This window comes from Populus nigra, chromosome 11, assembly GCF_951802175.1.
Source record: "Populus nigra chromosome 11, ddPopNigr1.1, whole genome shotgun sequence".
Lineage (NCBI taxonomy): Eukaryota > Viridiplantae > Streptophyta > Magnoliopsida > Malpighiales > Salicaceae > Populus > Populus nigra.
Window position 1 is genome coordinate 7,395,927 of NC_084862.1, and position 21,936 is coordinate 7,417,862.

The following is a 21,936-nucleotide window of genomic DNA, read 5'->3' on the forward strand; positions in this document are numbered from 1 at the left end:
CCTGGAAACACTTTAACAGTGTGCATCCTCACTTTTCAGCTGAATCAAGGAACGTGCGTCTTGGGTTGTGTACAGACGGATTCAACCCATTCGGGTCATTTGCTGCTCCTAATTCTTGTTGGCCGGTCATACTGACGGTTTATAACTTGCCACCGGGGATGTGTATGAGGCTAGAGTTCATATTTTTATCTATGGTCATACTAGGTCTGAGCAGTCCGGGACAGAATATAGATGTTTGTTTTCATCCGTTGATTGATGAGTTGACGTAGTTGTGGTCCTCTAGAGCTTTGACTTATGACATCTCGAGGAAACATAATTTTGTTATGAGAGCGGCTTTGATGTGGACTACCAATGATTTCCCAGCTTATGGAATGGTTTTTGGTTGGAGCATGCATGAAAAGCTAGCATGTTCATACTGTATGAAGAACAACAAGGCATTCATGCTAACGAACGGGGGTAAAGCTTCTTTTTTTTACTGTCACCGTCGTTTCTTGCCATCGAATCACAAATACAGAAAGAACAGAAAGGATTTCTTTGCAGAGTTGAAAAGGATGTTGCACCCCCGCGTCTTTCCGGTGAAGAATTGCTTGATGTTGTGTCAGAGTACGGTGACATTGTGTTTGGTCTCCAATCAGGTAAGCAGAAGTTTCATGGTTTTGGTTTGACCCATAATTGGGTGAAGCGAAGTATCTTTTGGGAGCTTTCTTATTGGAAGATCAATCTTCTCCGCCATAACCTTGACGTCATGCACATTGAAAAGAACATGTTTGAGAACATTTTCAACACCGTCATGGATGTGAAGGGGAAGACAAAGGACAACATCAAGGCTAGATTGGATGTAGCGCTGTTTTGTAACTGTAAAAATATAGAGTTGGTTTGTGATGGGTCACGGGTCGCAAAATCAAGAGCAAGCTTCGTGTTAGATAAAAACGCACAATTACTAGTCTACAAATGGCTTAAGAGTCTGCGTTGCCCCGATGGACATGCCTCGAACATATCAAGGCTGGTTAATACGGAGGAATGCAGATTATATGGAATGAAGAGTCATGACTACCATGTGTTTATACAAACACTCATCCCATTAGCTTTTCGTGATTTGTTGCCAAAGGGGATATGGGATGAACTAACAGAGATCAGTCATTTCTTCAAAGATACATGCTCTAGCAAGTTGAATGTTGATCATATTGAAAGGCTTGAAATGTTGATCACATGGTTTTGGTTTGACCCATAATTGGGTGAAGCGAAGTATCTTTTGGGAGCTTTCTTATTGGAAGATCAATCTTCTCTGCCATAACCTTGACGTCATGCACATTGAAAAGAAAATGTTTAAGAACATTTTCAACACCGTCATGGATGTGAAGGGGAAGACAAAGGACAACATCAAGGCTAGATTGGATGTAGCGCTGTTTTGTAACTGTAAAAATATAGAGTTGGTTTGTGATGGGTCACGGGTCGTAAAATCAAGAGCAAGCTTCGTGTTAGATAAAAACGCACAATTACTAGTCTACAAATGGCTTAAGAGTCTGCGTTGCCCCGATGAACATGCCTCGAACATATCAAGGCTGGTTAATACGGAGGAATGCAGATTATATGGAATGAAGAGTCATGACTTCCATGTGTTTATGCAAACACTCATCCCATTAGCTTTTCGTGATTTGTTGCCAAAAGGGATATGGGATGAACTAACAGAGATCAGTCATTTCTTCAAAGATACATGCTCTAGCAAGTTGAATGTTGATCACATTGAAAGGCTTGAAATGAATATCATCGAGACATTATGCAAACTTGAGATGATATTCCCTCTATCATTTTTTGACTCAATTGAGCATCTTCCCGTACATTTACCATTTGATGTAAAAGTTGGAGGACTGGTTTAATACAAATAGATGTATCCATTCAAAGGTTAGATATTACAGTTGCTATGTAATTCATAATTAAACATTTTTTTTTGTTTTTTTTAATTGAATTTTTTTTTTAATTCTATATATTTATATATATGCAGGTACTTGTTCAATCTTAAAAAAAAGATTAAGAACAAGGTGCATGTTGAGGCGTCAACATGTGAGGCCTATATTGTTGAGGAGATCTCAACATTTATCTCATACTATTTCAAACCTCATTTGAGATCGAGGATCAACCGTGTTCCATAGCATGATGATGGTGATGAAGTGCCTTCAAGTGGGAACTTGTCAATATTCTTCAATCCTAGATGACCAACACCTAAAAATACCACAAGGGGAAGATATTTGTTTGAAATAAAGTTCAAACAAGCACACAATTATGTCTTATTTAACGGTGATAAGCTGAGACCTTTTATTAAGTAAGTAGATGTTCGACTTAAACTTTGTCAAGAGTTACTATTTATGTTTTGTGATACCATAAACTCATATAATTTGGAACAACCTTGCAGGCAACATCGACGATACTTATTGTCCAATAACTCACAGCTGACCGAATCCCAGATCTTTCAATTATAAGATGAACAATTTGCCACGTGGTTTAGAACACATATAAGTCCTATCATAAACTCATTATCTCTTGCAATGTAAGTAACTGTACGTCAATATTACATAATATTCGTTTATTGATTATTGTTGTATTTAATGTTGTAACCCATTTTTAGGTCCCCGCACAAAAAAAAAGATAAAACACAAAAAATTCAAAAAAAATATATGAGCAAAAAAATAGAACAGTGAAAAAAGGATGTCAGAATGTTCAGAAAATGGTCAACAATTGGTTGAGGAGGTTTAAAAATACAAAAATTAAAATTTGACAATATTTTGTTGACTGATGATAGCCCTGTTGACAAAGAAAATTCAATTTGAGGAAGAAAAGTCCAGAATCAGATGTTTATGGACTCAATTAAATTATATTGAAGGTTTAATTGAATTTATGGAGAGTTTGATTGCAAGAAAAATTCATTTTGGAGTTCATTTAGGCTTTAATTGGAAGAAATTAAAGTTTTTGGGTTAAATTATAATTTTTAGAAGTTAATTTGGTCAAATCAGGGGCTTAATTGCATAAATATTGAAGTTTGATGGTCAATAAGGGACTTAATTGAAGAAATCCGAGACCAAGGACCAAAATGCAAAACGCGCGCAAATTGAAGGCCTGATTTTGAATCTGAAGCGTTTTGGCGCCCAAAAATCCATTTAAATGAAACGGCGTGTTTTGGGAAAAACAACGCCGTTTCATGCACTGTTATAAAAAAAAAAACAAAAGAGAAAGGCTGGAAACGGTGCCGTTTTGAACGGCACCCATGTCTTCTTCCCCTGGACACGCGAAGCAGGGGAAGAAGAAGAAGAGTTTTTCTTCTGTTCCACCGCCAGCTCTCTCTCAAAAAAACACTGACAACCCACTTGCTTGCCACGTGGTGGAAGAAGGAAGGGGACGTACCCCTTGGGCAGTTCGGGGCGGCAGCATAGTGGTCACCCCAGCCACGTCTCCCTCCCTTATTTTTGCCTATAAAAACAGGGGAAGGGGAAGAAAAAAAAAAGAGGGGTGATAGAGAGGAAAAAAAGAAGGGAGAGACCGAAAGAGAGAGAGAGAACAAAGGAGAGGGAAGTGAGAAGAGAAGAGAAAAGACGAGAGGAAAAGGAAAGAAAAACAGACAGCAAAGGAAGAAGAAAACACAGAGGAAGAAGGAGAAGAAACCGCCGGCCACCGTGCCTCCGCCGCCAGCGTCGCCGCCACTCTAGGTAAGCCCTCCGCCCTTTTTATTTTGCCTTCATTTCTTCCCTCGCCATGCAAGACGTGCACAGTGCACGTCTGCAGGCGGGGAGAAGCTGGTTACTGTGCTCATACACAGTAACCAGCTATTGTGGGCTGGGCCGAGCCCAGCTCATGTGGTTGGGCTGCTCGGCCCAGCCCATGTATTTGGGCCTGATCCGGCCCATTTCAAGAGAAAAAAATTAAAAATATTTGTTTCAGCATTTTTTATAATTTTCTCGTGTAGTTTTTATGTCATTTTAATTAATATCGGGTAGTATTTTACATCGTAAAAAATACAAATCTGGTATTAAAATACTCGGTTGTCGTCAAAACTTCCAAAAATTAAAAAAAAATTAAAAAAATAAAAAAATGTTTTTATGCATACGGCCAAGTGTCTCAAAGCTAAAAATCATATTGTGTTTTCATACACAAAAAAAAAAAAACAATGTTTTAGCATGCATTTTGACTTTAATAACCAGTTTATTAAAGTTAAGAGAACATTAGCCAAAATTTCAAAAATAACAAAAATTTTATTTTGTTTATCTGTTAGTATCTGGGGTACGACATTACACGTAATGCGTATGCTGGAGATTTAATTATTTTTCGGACAATAATTAGAAACTCATTCTAAAGGGGGTCTTGTCTTGAACCTTAGACAGACCAATAATTAGAAACCACAACACGACTTGAGATTTTATCAGACAAAACACTGCAGCCTACCTTAGGTAGGGCGTATTTGGGGTGCTAATACCTTCCATTTACGCAACCAGTCTCCGTACCCGATCTCTGAGACCAGTTAGGGTTCCTAGTGACCAGAATACTAGGTGGCGACTCCCGGTCCATATTTTTCCTCTCCATATTCTTGTCATTACTGATAAGAGACAAGAATTCCTTTCCTCTCCATATTTTCGAGATCCACCACATTTCCATCTTTTTCCTGGATGGTGGGCCATCGTCGCGACGCCGCACACGTGCAACATTTAATATACAAGGTTTATCAAATAGGAGGTAGTGCTGCTATTTCAATGTCTTTACAAAGCCTAGGCCCTGAAAGAAAAGTCAAGTGCTATAACGGGTATTTTGTCAATGGATATGTCTTTCATACTGAAGAGTACGGGCATGGAAGAAAGACATACAACAGCGGTGTTTGTATTAAGGGATCAACTTCTAGTGAGTTTGAAGTTGACTACTACGATAGATTGGAAGAGGTCATCGAACTACAATATCATAGCTAGTAGAATAGAGTGTTTTTATTCAAATGCTATTGGTATGACACAACTGACAGAGGAATCAGAGTATATCCTCAATATGGTCTCGTTGAAATCAACTCAAAAGCTAAACACCGCAACGTAAACGACGTCTTTGTTTTCGCAAAGCAATGCCAACAAGTTTATTACACATACACCCCTTCCTTTAGAAGGGATCGATCAAGAGTTGATTGGTTATCTGTTTTAAAAACCAAACCCAGGGGTCGTTTCGAGGTTGTTCAGGATGAGAACGAAGACACAAGTGTGATAGATGAAATCTTTCAAGCTAGTGAGTTGGTTGAACCATACCGAGTTGCTCCTTCGATTGACTTAGAAGAAAATTTAAATTTTCATGTTTTCGACGATAGTCTTGTTGATGTTGACGCAGAGGAGTTAAATGCTATTTTGAGCTCTAATGGAGTAGAGAATGTTGATGAAGAAGATGATAACCACATTGAAGAGTGCGATGAAGCTGATGATAACAATTCAATTGAGGACGAAGATGAAAATTCTGACTAAACATGCTGTAAAGCCTTATTTTTATAATGTAATATTAAGGATGATATTTTGGAACATGAAATATTTATTCTTCTTTAATTGTTAGCTCTTGTTATTGTGTTATGCGTGCTGTAAGTTTGCAATTCAAGATTTTGTGCAAGAGGATAGACAAAAATACATGGAGGAGCTGTAAAAATATTGACAGTTTCACCGACAGAACTGCTGATGGTATGGAACCCGTTGGTATTAAACCAAGAGTTGAAAAATATTTACGGAATTTTGCCACAATCACTGAAGAAATGGTACCCGTCAATATTTTACAGAGAGTTGCAAAACAATTACGAAATTTTGCCACTATCACCGACAACTATACCGACGGACTAGCACCCATTGGTATTTGACCAAGAGTTGTAAAGAAATTACATCCCCTGCCATAATCACCGACGGATATACCAACGGATTCACCGATGATTGGAGCAATCCCGAAGCGCATGCCTGACGGAGCGTCTGGCCGGTCGACACATTTACCAATGGATTTGCCGACGGACACGGCAAAACCGAAGCGCCCGTGCTCCAACACGCGGTTACCGAAGGATTTTCCGATGGCTCGAAAAGTCTGGTGGGATTTTTGAATTTTTTGGTGTGAATATTAATTAATTACCAACGGAATTTAATGTCACCGACAATAATAAATGTCCGTCGGTAATTCCGTCGAAAAAATTGCAATATAAATCCTGCCCCCCCTCCTGGTTTATTTTTTCTCCTGGCTTTTCATCTCTATTTCTCTTCTCCTCTCCATTTATATTATGTTTTTGCAAGAGATTTTGTTGTTTGGATGGTAGTTGTAGCATATTAAAAGGTATGTATTCTTCTTTCTTTATCTTTGTATTTTTTTTATTTTAATTATGATTATTTTTTTTGGTGTTCTTTGTTTTGTGTATTGTTTGTAGATAAAATCTTCAAAGCAACACACTATTAAGGTAAGTATTTTTTATTCCTAAATTTATTTTGAATTTATGTAGTGTTTTTTAGTTTTGTGTATTATTTGTATTGTGTTTAGGAGGTTTTGTGTAGTGTTCTTTGGTTTTTTCTTTTTATTTATTAATTTTATGATATTATTGTTTGTTTTGTCATAATTGTTATTGTTGAATTTATGTTTTAAATGTTAATTGAAATATAGAATTAAGTTTAATTAATTTATCTTAATTTTAGGATATTATTGTTTGTTTTGCCATAATTGTTATTGTTGAATTTATGTTTAAATGTTAATTGAAATATAGAATTAAGTTTAATTAGTTTATCTTAATTTTAGGATATGATTGTTTGTTTTGTCATAATTGTTATTGTTGAATTTATGTTTTAAATGTTAATTGAAATATAGAATTAAGTTTAATTAGTTTATTTTAATTTTAGGATATTATTGTTTGATTTGCCATAATTGTTATTGTTGAATTTATGTTTAAATGTTAATTGAAATATGGAATTAAGTTTAATTAGTTTATCTTAATTTTAGGATATTATTGTTTGTTATGTTGTTTATTATTTTGATTAATTTTAATTGTTATTTATAAATTTGTATTGATGTTAGTTGAAAATATATAGATGTTGAATTTCTATAGATGTTAGGTTGTATAGAGTTGATTTTGCAATATTTGTGTAATTATAAATATTTATAGGTATGGAAACTGTGGGTAGTCTCTAATATATGGGAGGTGCTATCGAATTTTTTTAAATAAATAAATTTATATAGATGTTAAGTTGTATATATGATGTTGTTGGAGTCAATTGGATTGTGATTATTGTAAAGATTGCAGGTTAAGAAATTGTGGGTAGTCTCTAATATATGGGAGGTGCTGTCGAATTTTTTTAAATAAATAAATTTTTATAGATGTTAAGTTGTATATATGATGTTGTTGGAGTCAATTGGATTGTGATTATTGTAAAGATTGCAGGTTAGGAAATTGTGGGTAGTCTCTAATATATGGGAGGTGCTGTCGAATTTTTTTAAATAAATAAATTTTTATAGATGTTAAGTTGTATATATGATGTTGTTGGAGTCAATTGGATTGTGATTATTGTAAAGATTGCAGGTTAGGAAATTGTGGATAGTCTCCTGTATAGGGGAGGTGCTGCCGAATTTTTTTAAATGATTGAATTTCTATAGATGTTAAGTTGTATATGATGTTGCTGGAGTCAATTGGATTGTGGTAATTGTAAAGATTACATGTTTGAAAACTGTGGGTAGTCTCTAGTATAGGGGAGGTGCTGCTGAAATTTTTTAAAATAATCAAAGTTAATTATGTAATAATTTGTATACATTTGTGTAGATGCGTCAAATGAAATCTATTACACATCGTCAGCAGACGGCTGCAGCTAGTTCTTCTAGCAGCGAGGAAGACATCAACTTAGGTGCTGATCACGGCGAGGCATCTACGCCAACTTGTGATGCTGCCTCTTCTAGCGCGGTTTCACAGCACAGAGGCGGTGTACCTTCACAGCGGGGTCAATTCACCCACAAGTACCTGGCACAATGGAAGGATGACCTCTCAATGTAAGTTTGTTTAGGTTTTAGTTTTTTTTATATATACTTATAACATAATTTATGAACAACTAATTAATTTTTTTATTAATTTTATTTAATTTCATGTTCACAAACATTGAGGCTGTCAGGACAATAACATCGGCGTTTAAATCGTCGATGGAGATTCTATTGTTTCAATGGAGTCAGGTCTCCAGACATCCTAAGCGAAGACCTAATATCGATGTCTGGTTTCGGCGATTTCAGCTAGGTGTTAATTTTTAATTTCCAATTTATTTTTAATAAATAATTTTTATAATTTTATATCTTGTAATATTTTTATTTTAAATAAATTATTTATATACACAGAATAAATTTGATTGGGATAGCGTGAACAACAATGTTGTTAGGAGGGTATAGGAGAATCATATGGCAACTAGGTAACATCAAAAATAATATTTATTTTTAATTTTTAATTTTATGTTCTAAATTCTAATTAGTTACTATGGAAGTAGGTTGCATGATTTTTGGTATGACACCCAAAAAAAGGCGAAAAGATATGCGAGGGACAACGGTCTTGAAGGATGGAATGAGGTGGCAGTTTGGCGAGAATTCAAACCGCCATTCATATCGGGAGATATATGGGTGGCATATATTGAGCACGTGACGTCTGAGCGGTTCTCACTGCGCTTTAAATGAAATATATCATTAATTAATTTGTTATTGCTTATAAATATATTTAACTTGCAACCTTTTTTTTCTTACAGGCTACGTCTCTTGGACGTGAGCCGAGTCCAATAGAGCTATTTGTAGAGACGCATGTGCGGAGTCAAGACCGCCAAAAAGGGGTGCAACAGTACCTGGACAACTGTGCTCAGCACTTTGTGGTATGTTCGTTCAATCATTTTATTTTGTAAGTTATTGTTTTCTTGAATTGAATATGATGATTTTTAAAAAAAATTCAAGAGACCTATAATAGCCGATTGAGAGAGAGATATGGGGATAATCCTTCTACCCATCCAGATTTTGATCTGGATTTGTGGATGGAGGTCGGATCGTCTAGTGGACCCGATAAAAATCGGGTCTATGGGCTCTCCAACACTACGGCCGAAAACTTGCGGTCGGCCCGTAGTGTCTCAATCGTTGGGAGCTCTCCATCAGTATCGAGCACTCAGTCAGAGGAGTTCATAGCCTTGAAATAACAATATCAACTCCTCTCGACGGATTATGATCAGCTCCATCGAATGGTTATGAAGATTAGATCAAAGATGGGTGATGATCCATGTGCTCCTTTTTAGTCGTACGATCCTGACAACAACCAGCCTCCTCCGCCTCCTCCTCCTCCTTCAGCTCCGCCTCTATTTTAGTTTATTTTTGTTTTTTAAAACATTAAATTTGTAATGAATATTTGGATGAATATTATTTAACATTATTTTTACATTTTTAATGTTTAATACAAATTTATTTGGTTATTAAGTTTTTTTCCTGATAATAAATAATTTTTTTTAGTATTTTAAATAAATACCGACGGATTTCCAAACGGAAACATGTGGTTGGTATTTTACCGAGAGTTGCAAAAACATTACCACCCATGCCACAATCGCCGGCAAATATATTTCGTCGGTATTTTCCATTAATATTATCGACGGATATATTCCGTCGGTATTTGACAGGGAGTTCTGAAATATTTACCGCCTATGCCACAATCACCGACAGATAGTTCGTCAGTAAATACCGTTGGAAAAACAGACGGACTTATTCCGTTGGTAAAATTCTCGCGGGGAATTTTTTTTTAGCACATTTTGCCGTCTGTGATACCGTCGGTAAAAATATTACCGACAGTTCTTGTGCCTCACACTAACGGACCTAATCCGTCGGTAAAACTGTTTAATGGTGTAGTGTAATAACATAATGGTTGCCTGCTGGTAGACACATATAATCTATGTATCTAACTCAATCTTTAGCTATATATTTTGTTGCTCATGTCTATGAACTAACCATAGATAATATGAGTAACAAAATGTGTGAGCATATATACCAATAAGAGGGTCAAAATAGGGTTCTACCTTTTTCAGCTGAAAGCAATCCCAAGCAAAGTGATCCATGTTTTTATAGTTATAAAATTTAATCTTGGTCATGTTCTTCTTTCTACTCTTACCTCTATGACATTTGGCTACTCTGCCAACTCTTGTTGCCATATTTGCAGCATCATTTTGTAGAGCTCCTTTTTGTTGTCCTTTGTGTTTGTCGCACGTGGTGCGGCGTCGCGGCGAATATTCCACTTCAAAGGTAAAATATATATATCTATCTGGCAAATATGAGGAGACAAGAAATTCTTGTCTTTTATCAGTGAAAAATGGAATGGGAGTCGCCACCTAGTATTTTGGTCACTAGGAACCCTAACTGGTATCAAAGATCGGGTACGGAGACTGATTGCGTAAAGGGAAGGTATTAGCACCCCAAATACGCCTTACCTATGGTAAGCTGCATTGTTTGATTATCTGATAAAAAGCTAAGGTGTTATCGTATTTCTAGTTGTTGGTCTGTCTATGGTTATAGAAAAGTCCTCCTCAATAAAGAGGTCCTTATCTTATCGAGTGAAAACCTAACCATTCTAACATCTATATAAAAACTATATTTTTAATATCAGGAATACGTTTTACGTATAAATTCATAATTCTCACTACTAAAGGAAGACAAAAAGATTTTTTTAGAATTTTTGAAATATTGGCCTAGTTCTCGTGGTTCTAACAAACTTGTTGTTAAAGCCAAAGTGCATGCTAATACATATATTTTTTTAAGATTTCTTTTGTTATATGAAAATATGATGTGATGATTTTTTAAAAAAATTTTGGAGAGACTAGGCCGTATGCATTGAAACAAAAAAAAACATCCTTTTTTTTTATATATATTTTTGATGTCTTGACGAAAATCAAGTATTTTAATACCGGATTTGTATCTTTACGGTATAAAAATACAAACCAATATTAAACAATTTTGATAAAAATATGCAGGAAAATCAACGATTTTTTTAAGGATTTTTCAAAAAAAAATTTATTTTTTTTTATATATCTATATATATAAATAATATAAAAACATTGTAATATATAATATTAAGTGGGATGGGCTGGGCCGGCCCAACTAACTGGGCCGGACTCAGCACCAAAAGGGTTGGGCCGATCTCGGCCCAACAAATCTCTCCTTTTAGTCTGGGCCAGATTCAGCCCAAAAATTAGGGATGGGCCAGAATCAGTCTGGCCCACAAACACATCAGAGCTGGGCCAGAACCAACCTGGCCCAGCGAAGGAAACCCAATTAGTGCTGGGCCAACACCAGCCTGGCCTAGCGTAAAAAATCCAACGGAGGGGGGGGAATTATTTTCCCCCTCCCATCCTCCTGCATGCAGACCGAATGTTCTGCATGCAGGAGGAAACGCAGGTAACGAAAGAAATGCAGGGGGGAGAAGAGTTTACTTGGCGCGGAGGAGGCGGTGCCTTGCTGGTCGGACTGCTTCGCTGGCGGTGCTGTGGTGGAGACCGGTGGCTGTGTCGTGGCTCACGGACGGCGACTCCCAGCAGCGGTGCTACTGTTTCAAGCGGCGGAGAGAGAGGTTACTGCTCCTCCCTTCTCCTCTGTTTCCTTTCCTCTTCTTTCGTTCTTCAGTGGTTTCCCTTTCCCTTTATCCTCTTGGTTTGTTTTTTAATTTCCTACCCCGTTTCAAGCTTTTCCTTCCTCTCCCTATGTTTCGGTTCCTCTCTTTCTATTCTCTCTGTCCTCTCCCTTTCGGTTCGTTTTTTCCTCTCTTCGGTTTGTTCTCTCCTCTCTTCTGTTTCTTCTCCCCTAACCCTCACAATCCCTCTTTTTTATCATATCTCACAGTCTCTCCCATGTTTATGGTTCCCCCCCCCCCCCGTTTTCTTTCTTTTTCGGTCCCTTTCCTTTTTGTTCCCTTCTTTCTCTTCTCTCTGTTCCCTGTTTTCTCTCTTCGTCCTTTGTTATTTCTCTACCTCCTCCCTCCTTCTCCTTTCCTTCTCTCCTGCATGCTGGCGTTCAGTCTCCATTTATAGGGGGCAAAGGGAGCGGGGCCTCATTATGGCTGCATAGGGAGCGGGGCAGCGCCGGTCAGTTGGCCAGTGGGTGCGGCTGGCAAGGCGCGGCTCCCTCGACCTTTCATCATGAGAGCGCATGGGGGGGCGGCTTTGGCAGGCATGTGGCGTGTCGGGTTCAACGAGGAAAGAAGAAAAAATTGCCTTCCCCTGCTGCACGTCCAGGGGAAGGAGAAAGGGGAACAATGTCGTTCAAAACGACACTGTTCTGCACTTTTTTTTTTAACATGAAACGGCGCCGTTTTATACAAAACGTGCCGTTTCATTTAAAGGTGGCACCAGCATCTTTTTTTCAAATTAGTCCTTAATTTATCCTTTTTTCTTTTAAGTCCTCACAATGTAATTTCGATTTTAAGAATTAATTCAATTGCATCCCTGCAAATTTCGGTATCCGCCCCTATAGTTGGCCGCGTTTTCCACTTTGATCCTTGGCCTCTGATTTATGCAATTTGACCCTCAATTGATCAATAAACTTTTAATTTCTTCAATTTGGCCCCTGATTGTGTTAATTACAGCCCCTATATTTACGCGTCTTTTTCAATTTGGTCCTTGGCTTCGGATTTCCTCAATTAAGTCCCTAATTGGCCATTAAACTTCAATATTTATGCAATTAAGCCCCTGATTTGACCAAATCAACTCTTAAAAATTATAATTTGACCCCAGAACTTTAATTTCTTCCAATTAAAGCTCAAATTGACTTAAAAATCAATTTTCTTGCAATCAAACCCTCTATAAATTCAATTAAACCTTCAATAAAATCCAATTAAGTCCATAAACATCCAATTTTGGACTTTTCTCTTCAAATTAAATTTTCTTTTCCCACAAAGCTCTCATCATTCAAATATATACTGTAAAAAATTTCGATCCTTGCATTTTTGAACCTCCTTAATCAATTTTTTTTATCCTTTTCTGAGTGCTCCAACCTCCTATTATTTTTCTAATTTCTTCTGGCTATATATTTATATATTTATTTTTATTTTTGTGTGGGGACCCGAAAATGGGTTACAACAGTGTTTAGGCTTGAATGCTCTACACCGTCTAACTTTAACTGTTAAAATTGTAGTACAATTTACCTATCTGCACTCAAATTCAAGTTCAAGATGTTAACCAATATGATTGTAAGTCTTAATACCTTCATTATGTGTTAGCACCATCTTCATGTGGCCCTAAGAGGATTCAAGTGAAGATCTAATGACAATCTGAACTTGTTGTTCGTTAGTGATATTATTACCAGTTACTCGCAACTCTCTAATCATAAAGGACATCACTCTAAGGTGTTCCACCATAGAGTGCATTAGGTCCATCATATATTGATTAAACTTAAAGGTTAAGGCTCATAAGCTAGTTGGTGTCATGATACCAAATTTCATCTTAAGTTGGTCTTACATTTCCTTAGCAGTCCAATGAATCTTAAATTCTTTAATTAGGTCATCTTGTATAAATCTTAACAGCATGCAGTTCTATCCTTACCAACCTAAGCCTTATAGGCTTGTTGGTAGCACCAATGTTTGATAGTTGTTCCTTTTTTAGGTTGGGTCATGTTACTGGTCAAGGTCTTTAATACCTCTATCTCATTTAAGAGTTACTAAATTTCTCTATGCTAAATGTCATAGTTATTTCCATCAAGTTTCTCATCCTTGGTCAATTCAATTATCAAATTGTTGAAGGTTATTTTTATATTCATTGCAAAATTTACGTATCTTTCATTTTATTTTCAATCTAATTAGATAATAATTTTTTTCTTACATATTAAAATAAAAAAATTACAATAGAAGCTAGTAATCCTCTCCTAATATGTAAGTCATAATATTATATCTTATTGACCAAGATTAAAATGTAGGGATTATTCCCTTTATCTATAATATTCCATTCATCACATTCATTCATTTTGAATCCCTTGTTGGGCTCTATTGGCATTTTGGCGTTATATGCAAAAATAATATCAGTGTAAAAACACATCCTTTTACATCCTTACTAAAATAAAAAGTAAAATGGTAAAATTACAACAATAATTTCTTACAACAATATCTCTACAGTAGAGAAATAATTTATAAATAATCATGTTGCACTGATATTATGTCTATAAATTATTTTGGAACATCAAGATAATAATTAAAAAAAAATCATTTAAACAATCTAATGAATGCCAAAATTGTGCAATGTTAGGTTCTCCATTCCTTTTGTAAACAACACAAATTAGTTAATTAGAATGCGAAAAAGATCACATCATCTTTTAAGGGAGCGGATAAGGTCTTTCATCATATAGTGATGTAATTTGTGCTAATTTAGCAGATAAAATATAAAGCAAGCATAATAAATTTACCAACTCAAATCAAAGAGAACAATAATTTATGAAATTAGAATGAGATCTACTATGGTGTAGCATATCAATTTTTATTTTTTTTTCAATTAACACATTATTTTATATGCTACAACTATAGCCCATACAAAAAAAAAGTATCTATATTAAAATTGTTGCTTATAGGACACTACCTCGTCGATGCAATGTTGGAAAGATCTACCTCCTAGACAATTACCTGCTCCTTTAGACTTTGGATTTAGCATAACAAAAATTGAATGGATTCATTGAACATGCAGACATGTTAATTAATATTCATCATGTAAATTGGGTGGGGGCATGGACATTAAGTGCCTTTATATATATATATATATATATATATAAGAGAGCACTACATCCCATGAACATCAAGTTCTTAATTAATTATGGCCCTTTTTTATATATATTTTAATGCCTTGAGTTGAAATAATAGTTTTAATAAAAGACTATTATAACGGGGAAAAAAAGTTCAATTCCTAGTCGGTACAACCACCAATGGAATCCAGCAGGTGTGATTGTAATACAAATTGGGTTTTAATGACCATAAAAATAATATGTAAAACCCTTTTTTTAGTGTGCAAACCTCAAGATCGAACAAATATAGATCTATTAATCATCATGTATTACTCAACAATAATCATGCAATAAACACACATCGAAGTGAAAACAAGTATCAACCTGCTTCGCTACCACTGTTGGTATAAAATAAAAATTAAATAAAAGGTTTTCTAAGAAGATATACCAGGTATGATTTGATCAAAATCTTCTTACTTGAATTACAAGCTCCTGTTCATTTGCACAAAGCAAGAATCAAACCAAACTCATTCATTGAGTGGCTACCGGAGCACCTAATTAACAAGCATTACAAATCCCTAGAGCTTTTGATGTGCCAAAAGTGTTTACTTTTGGAGATTTAGAGAGAGTGTTTATTTTTCACGTAAGAAAAAATAGCAGAAAAGCTCTCTACCATAAAATTTATGTGGTATATATATATATTTTCTTCTTAATAGTTTTCTATATATACTAGTAATAAAATGGAGGATCTTACTCCTCTAATGACTCGACTTTCTATTATAATTTTCTCCTTTTTTTACTACTTTCTCTTATATGACATTTGATATTAATAGCCAAACATGAAAACCTGCAAAAATCTTTTGTTTTTTTAAAGGATGATTTTACCAATGTTAAAGAAGATAATTTTTTAAATATTTTTCATTATTTATATTTGTTAATATCTCGTAATACTTATAAAAATAGACTAGAGAGGAGGAGAGAAGAAAAGGTTATAGCATAAGCCTAAGAAAAATTCCCTTTCATATACAATGATACTTTGTACCTTAAATTAATTAGTAGCAAATAATTAGTTTTGCTTATCAAAATTTTTATTTATTGATATTTTATTAGTATTCAAATTGATAATATTATGATTTTATTGTTTTTAATAGATAAACATTAGAAATATTACATTTCATATGACTATGTATAAAGCCAATGAATTTTCATTTTCATTTATATCCCTCCCATATCTTTCCGGCCCTTATTTTATATATGTCTTATTCAATTCTTAGGTTGTACAAAATCATGATACAATTTATTTTTGGATGATATGTTTATAAGTTTCATTGTGATGATTCCATAACAAATATTTCAACTTTTTTTATTATTGTTTGTTGATAGTATTTTTTTTCTTCTTGGTTTCATTGAAGAGTTCTCTCATTTTGATGTAAAGTTACATATTATGATCCATCCCTCTTTGACTTATATATCCACAGAATTGAATTATGTTTTTTTTAAATTTAAGTAAACTTAGCCTTTTTCTCATTTAATTACAATATCAAAGTATAAATAAGCTTAGTTTTTAACCGACCGTACAAATATAATCATAGATAACAAGCAATAATAGTAGAAAAAGAGAAAATACTCGAAGATCTTACTATAGTTTGACATTAACTGTCTACTCCACTTTTCAAGCGGTAAGCTTGAATTTCTATCATTAGTTAATTTGTCTGTTTTAAAGGTGAATACTCACCTTTTTTTATAATAACCATCTTTTTTCCATATTAAAAATGAAACCTCTCACATGATTCTTTTCATAGGTTCCAGATTAAAGCCAATACAATTTATTTTCAAGATCCTAAGACCGAAACCTAATCATTATAACTTAATCAAAAGCACATTACCAAATACCCAAGTAGTTAGAGTATCATTTACACTTTCACAATATCTTTTACTCATAAGGAATGAAATCAACACTAAAAAAATCAAATTTTTAGTAAGGATTTAATCTAACTATTTTTAAATTATGTGAAGGGTGCATTAATCAATATGTAAGAAAAAATAATAAAAGTGTTTGCTTAAAGTAGTAAAAATATAATTTTTAAAATCATATCAATGATTGGATTAAGATTGCATGAAGTTGTAAAGGTAAAATAATAGTCTTTTTATAATTGAATTTTAAACTAGACGTTCAAAAGAGAAGAGCACAAGGTTTTTTATACTATATAATTTGTACTAAATGATGTAATAAATATGTTATATTGAGGCTAAATGATGACTAGAAGTGTAAGAGAGCCTATCTTGTTTGTTTCAAATGGTAAAAAAAATGGTATGAATGTTTTAAATTCAAATTTTAAAATAATAACAAGGTAGATACATTTCATACACACTTTATACATAAGACAAAGATAATTTTTAGCTCATATGAAAGTACATGGCCGGCCACTTAGATAGAAGATAAGGTCATTTGTACTAGAGCTCTTAGGTTTTATGTCTAGTATGATTATTTGGTTTACCGAATGATTTGAAATTTGTATCAAGTATGAATAACTTTTTTATTTATCAAAGGTCCTAGTCTTTGTATATGGCATAGTTATTTAGTTATTTTGATATGTTTATTGAGTATATTAATTTGTTTTCAAGAGTCAAGTTATAATTTAAAAATATGTGAGTAACAATAAACAAGCTAAAGCTAACCTTAAAGCAAAAGATCTATCACTATGATTTTAATATTTGCACAACTTCAAGACATCACAATCCTTGGGATAATGTCAATGATAATTAAAATTATAACAACATAAACTTAAGACAATAATTAGTAGCCAATTAACAGTTTAGTTCATCAAAACTAGGAGCAATGGATATCATTGGACTATTAAGTTTCTTAAAATTATGTATTTTTTAAGCTTTATATGAATATGAAGTTTGAATATCATAAATGATGAGGTTCACAAAACAATCTACACTAATAAAATCCATTTTAAAGTTGATAGAAACTTTAAAAGGTTGAGAATGATGGACTTAATATCATAGATACCTATTAATTTTTTATTTTATTAGGATTAAAGAACCTTTTAATGCTTAAGTTATCACCATGATAAAGAAAAAAAATTTAAAAAATTATGTTGTGTGTGTGCGTGTTTACAAACTTAAAAATGATGATTGTATATGGTTTGTCTTGGGGTTTAATGATATTTATACAACTTTAATCAATGCAATTGTGTCCATGTAAAAGATATGATGGTCAATATGCATGCTACATATAATTTTAGACTAGTTAGAGATATATGTTTAAAGTGACAACATGCCTCTATAAAAGTTGTTTGAATTTTGGGATTTATATATGGACTCCATATTATTGATGATGATTATAAGAACAAAATCTCTAAAGAACACATGACCAGAAGGCAAGCCTTCATTTAACACATGCACGTTCGGTCCCATGATTGGTGACGAGAACTATAGATTTGATCTTGGGCTAATGCATTAAAGGCTAAAAGATTGATCTTGAGATGCGTCTTGGCAAGTCTTCTAACTTGGAGGTGTTAATAATGGATCCTCCTATGATCTAACAGATGGGTTTTGCTTTTTTTTTCCTCTTCATTAATCTATATTCAAATAACTTATATGATAATATAATGAGAAGAATATTATTTATTTATTTTAAAAATACCATACATAATCTACTTAACTGGACACCTAAAACCTTGTATCATACCTAGTCATTCATATCATACGAAGTTTTCTTTTCCTTTTTGTCCTTAATGATAATGTTTTTCTTGATGTATATATTTGGTCTGAAAGTTGATAACAAGTAGGATTTAGCTCGTGATATAAGACAGGAGGGCAGACCAAGCAGACCAGTTCGTTAGCATCACAAAATGGTTGGATACCCTCTCCAGTAGCATGGGAAGACAACAATATAAACTCCGCAATTCCTGGTCTCCTCTCGAAGCACACTTGTCAAAGATGTTCCAATAAATTCTCCACCTTTTTCTTGGAGAGCTCCAATGAAAGAGTTCATCATGTTCGTTGCCCAAAAAACTAGCTCCCTTCAATAACGTTTTTTCCCTTCTCATTGCCTGATTCCTTCCCACCCGTGGGGTCCTTCAATTTCCTTGAAGGACCCTGTCCTCCTCCTTCACCAATCTCTCTGCTCCCTCCCAAGCTTTTATGGTTTTTGACGCAGAGGCTTGTAAGGCCTGGCAAGTTGCATTTTGTCCAAGAATCCGTGCTGCCCTCATTTCCCTGATCAGAGGCTTTTAACGATCAAGAGATGAATTGCTTCTCGTGCTTCCAATCTCAGAAAAGCAAAAGAGAGAATGGGTCGCCAATGTTGTCTGGTAATTAATATGTCCCTCAATTATCGAAAACAAGGTCAAATATTGGTCTTGAAATCTTAAATCAAATATCATTAAATTCTGCGCTTTGTTCTTTTCTTTCACGTACCTTATATGTTTATCTATTTTCCAGAAGTACAAGGTATTTATCTCACCCAACAACATATGTGGAAATTAGATATACGGATACGTACGTACCAAGGGAGAAGAATACAGATTGATATTAATGTCCTAACGATAAAGATTAAAGTAATCATAGCTTTAATTTCCTATACATGTTGTTCCTACTGCCTTTATTTTTATGTTTTTTAATCTTGATTTGGTTTTAGGAGGGACTTAAAAATCAGCTTCATTAGACTAGAACCACCAGGGATTTGCACCTAACTACAGGAAAATTCATCCATTTGAATTGCGTAAGAAATGCATATTTAAGAGAGGTACAAACTATGGAAGATTTTTTAAAAGGGGCCAAAGAATAAGTTTAAACCCTAAAACTTGAAATCTTTTTATTATTATTATTAATAATATGGATATTCGGGTTTGACTAATTTTATAGGTGTTGAAATTGACAATTATTTAAATTTTCAATGGCTTTAAAAGAACTCGAACTCATAATTATTAAAGAATAAATTCAAAATTTAATTAGTTGAGTTACAACTTAAATTATTTTTTTTTTACATAAGATGGAGGAAGGGAAATGGAACCCTCATTATCTTTTAACGAATTTCGATACGTTCTTGAATTTATGAGTCATTCTTATGGTTTTAGTTTGGACTGTAATTGCCTCAAATTAATGACTTCCACTTGAAAGAAACTAACACTTGATTAATTTCCAAGGTTAGTTCGCGTGCAGGAGTTGATCTTAATTCTCATGTTGTTTGCTGTAGAGATCAAGAAACAAAAACCCGGAGATGGAAACAAGATGGAAGAAGATAGAGATAATGTCGAAATAGGAGATATTGACACCCAATCCTTCACCTTCCGTGAGCTTGCCACTGCAACCAGGAACTTCCGTCAAGAATGCCTGTTGGGTGAAGGTGGATTTGGAAGAGTCTACAGAGGGACACTGGCATCAACCGGGCAGGTCATTGAGGATTTCAACTTCCAGTGTTTTATATAAACTGCATAACAAAATCTAGCTTACATTAATTTTCTGTTGTATCTGCTACTACTACTACTATTGCAAACATAGGTGGTGGCTGTGAAGCAACTTGACAGGAATGGACTGCAAAGAAACGAGTTTCTCGGTGAGGTCTTGACGCTTAGTCGTTTACACCACCCAAACCTGGTCAACCTCATTGGATACTGTGCTGATGGAGACCAGAGGCTTTTGGTGCATGAATTAATGTCAGGAGGCTCTCTGGAGGATAATCTCCTTGGTATTTCTCTTCTTTTTTTTCTCTTGGTCTCCTCTCTGCATTCAAACATAAATATGTGCACGTATATTCTTATAATCTGTAGTTGTTCTCTCACAAACTATCAAGATTCTAAGAAGTCGCACGCATGCTGTGTGCACCTCACAAGTTTTCAAAAATATAATCCGTGTTGATCTCGATTCTCCCCATGCTTTATTTTTGAATGAAAAGAAAGAGTTAAGTTTATGTTCAGATTTCTTTGTGCACGAGAATAGGTGTTAATGACTACAAAATTTAACGAATTTGCAGATATAGCAGCAGAACGAAAGCCATTGAACTGGTTTGCCAGAATGAAAGTAACTTTTGGTACCGCTAAAGGACTAGAATACCTGCATGAAAAAGCCGATCCCGCTGTTATATTTCGCGATTTAAAGCCCTCCAACATTTTTCTGGATGAAGATTTCACCCCCAAGCTCTCTGATTTCGGACTCGCCAAGCTTGGGCCTTCTGGGGACAAGATGCATCCTTCATCAAGAGTGATGGGAACTTATGGTTACTGTGCTCCAGAATATGCTAGAGCAGGTCATCTCACACAAAAATCAGACGTATACGGTTTCGGAGTTATTTTGCTGGAGCTCATTACCGGAAGAAGAGCCATAGACACTACAAAACCCATCGACGAGCAAAATCTAGTTTCTTGGGTTAGTAATCTAACTTCTTAATCATTCTTCGTTAATGCATTCGATGTATTTGTATAAATCAGCTTCAGCAGCTTGTAATAATTTACTAATCGTTATATGCTTGTCATCAAGCAGGCACAACCGAAATTCAAGGACCCAAAAAAGTATCCAGATATGGCCGATCCACTTCTTAACAAGCAATTTCCCGAAAAAGACCTGAATCAAGTCGTTGCAATAGCAGCAATGTGTCTGCAAGATGAGTCATCAGCCCGTCCTTTGATGAGCGACGTTGTAACAGCATTAAGTTTTCTGTCAACAGCTACTGATATGCCTCAATTGATCCCTCCTTTAGAGGAGAAAGATGGTTCAGATGACGATGATAAGGCTAGTGATGGCAGTCAGAGCGAAGAGAGTTCAGATAACGAGGACAGAGAAAAGGAACATGATGGAGATACTTCAGATCACCATGATGATGAAAGTTCAGATAATGAGGATGGGGACAGTGACTGTAGAGATCAACAGACTGTTACCGGGAGCAGAAACTTCACCACAAGCAGCAGCATGAAATCAATGGATGACAGTGTTTCTTCCGCTCGTAAAAACAGCAGGAGATTGGAGGAGTTCACATCGAATGGTAGAGGATCACAATATGGAACTGTTTCCTCAAATGGCGCTAGCAGCAGGAGTTCGCATTGTAATGCCTCTTTCCACCGCAAGAGCAGCAAAAAATCGAAAAATTCTTTGAGCCACAAAAGCAGCACGGGATCAAGACTGGAAGGAAGCACTGTTTCTACCAGCGGCAAAAGCAGCAGCAGCAAGTCACCAGACAGAAACGCTTCTTTAAGCTTCAGCAGCGGCCAGGATTAG

At 35.0% G+C, this 21,936-nt stretch overlaps 1 protein-coding gene across 1 annotated transcript; it reads left to right on the plus strand.

Moving 5' to 3' along the window:
- The first annotated feature begins 19,956 nt into the window (after positions 1–19,956).
- On the plus strand, positions 19,957–21,936 carry LOC133668698 (probable serine/threonine-protein kinase PBL25). The gene is made up of 4 exons (XM_062088648.1): positions 19,957–20,118; positions 20,227–20,413; positions 20,699–21,090; positions 21,205–21,936. The coding sequence occupies exons 1-4, from the start codon at positions 19,957–19,959 to the stop codon at positions 21,934–21,936; spliced, it is 1,473 nt and encodes a 490-aa protein (XP_061944632.1).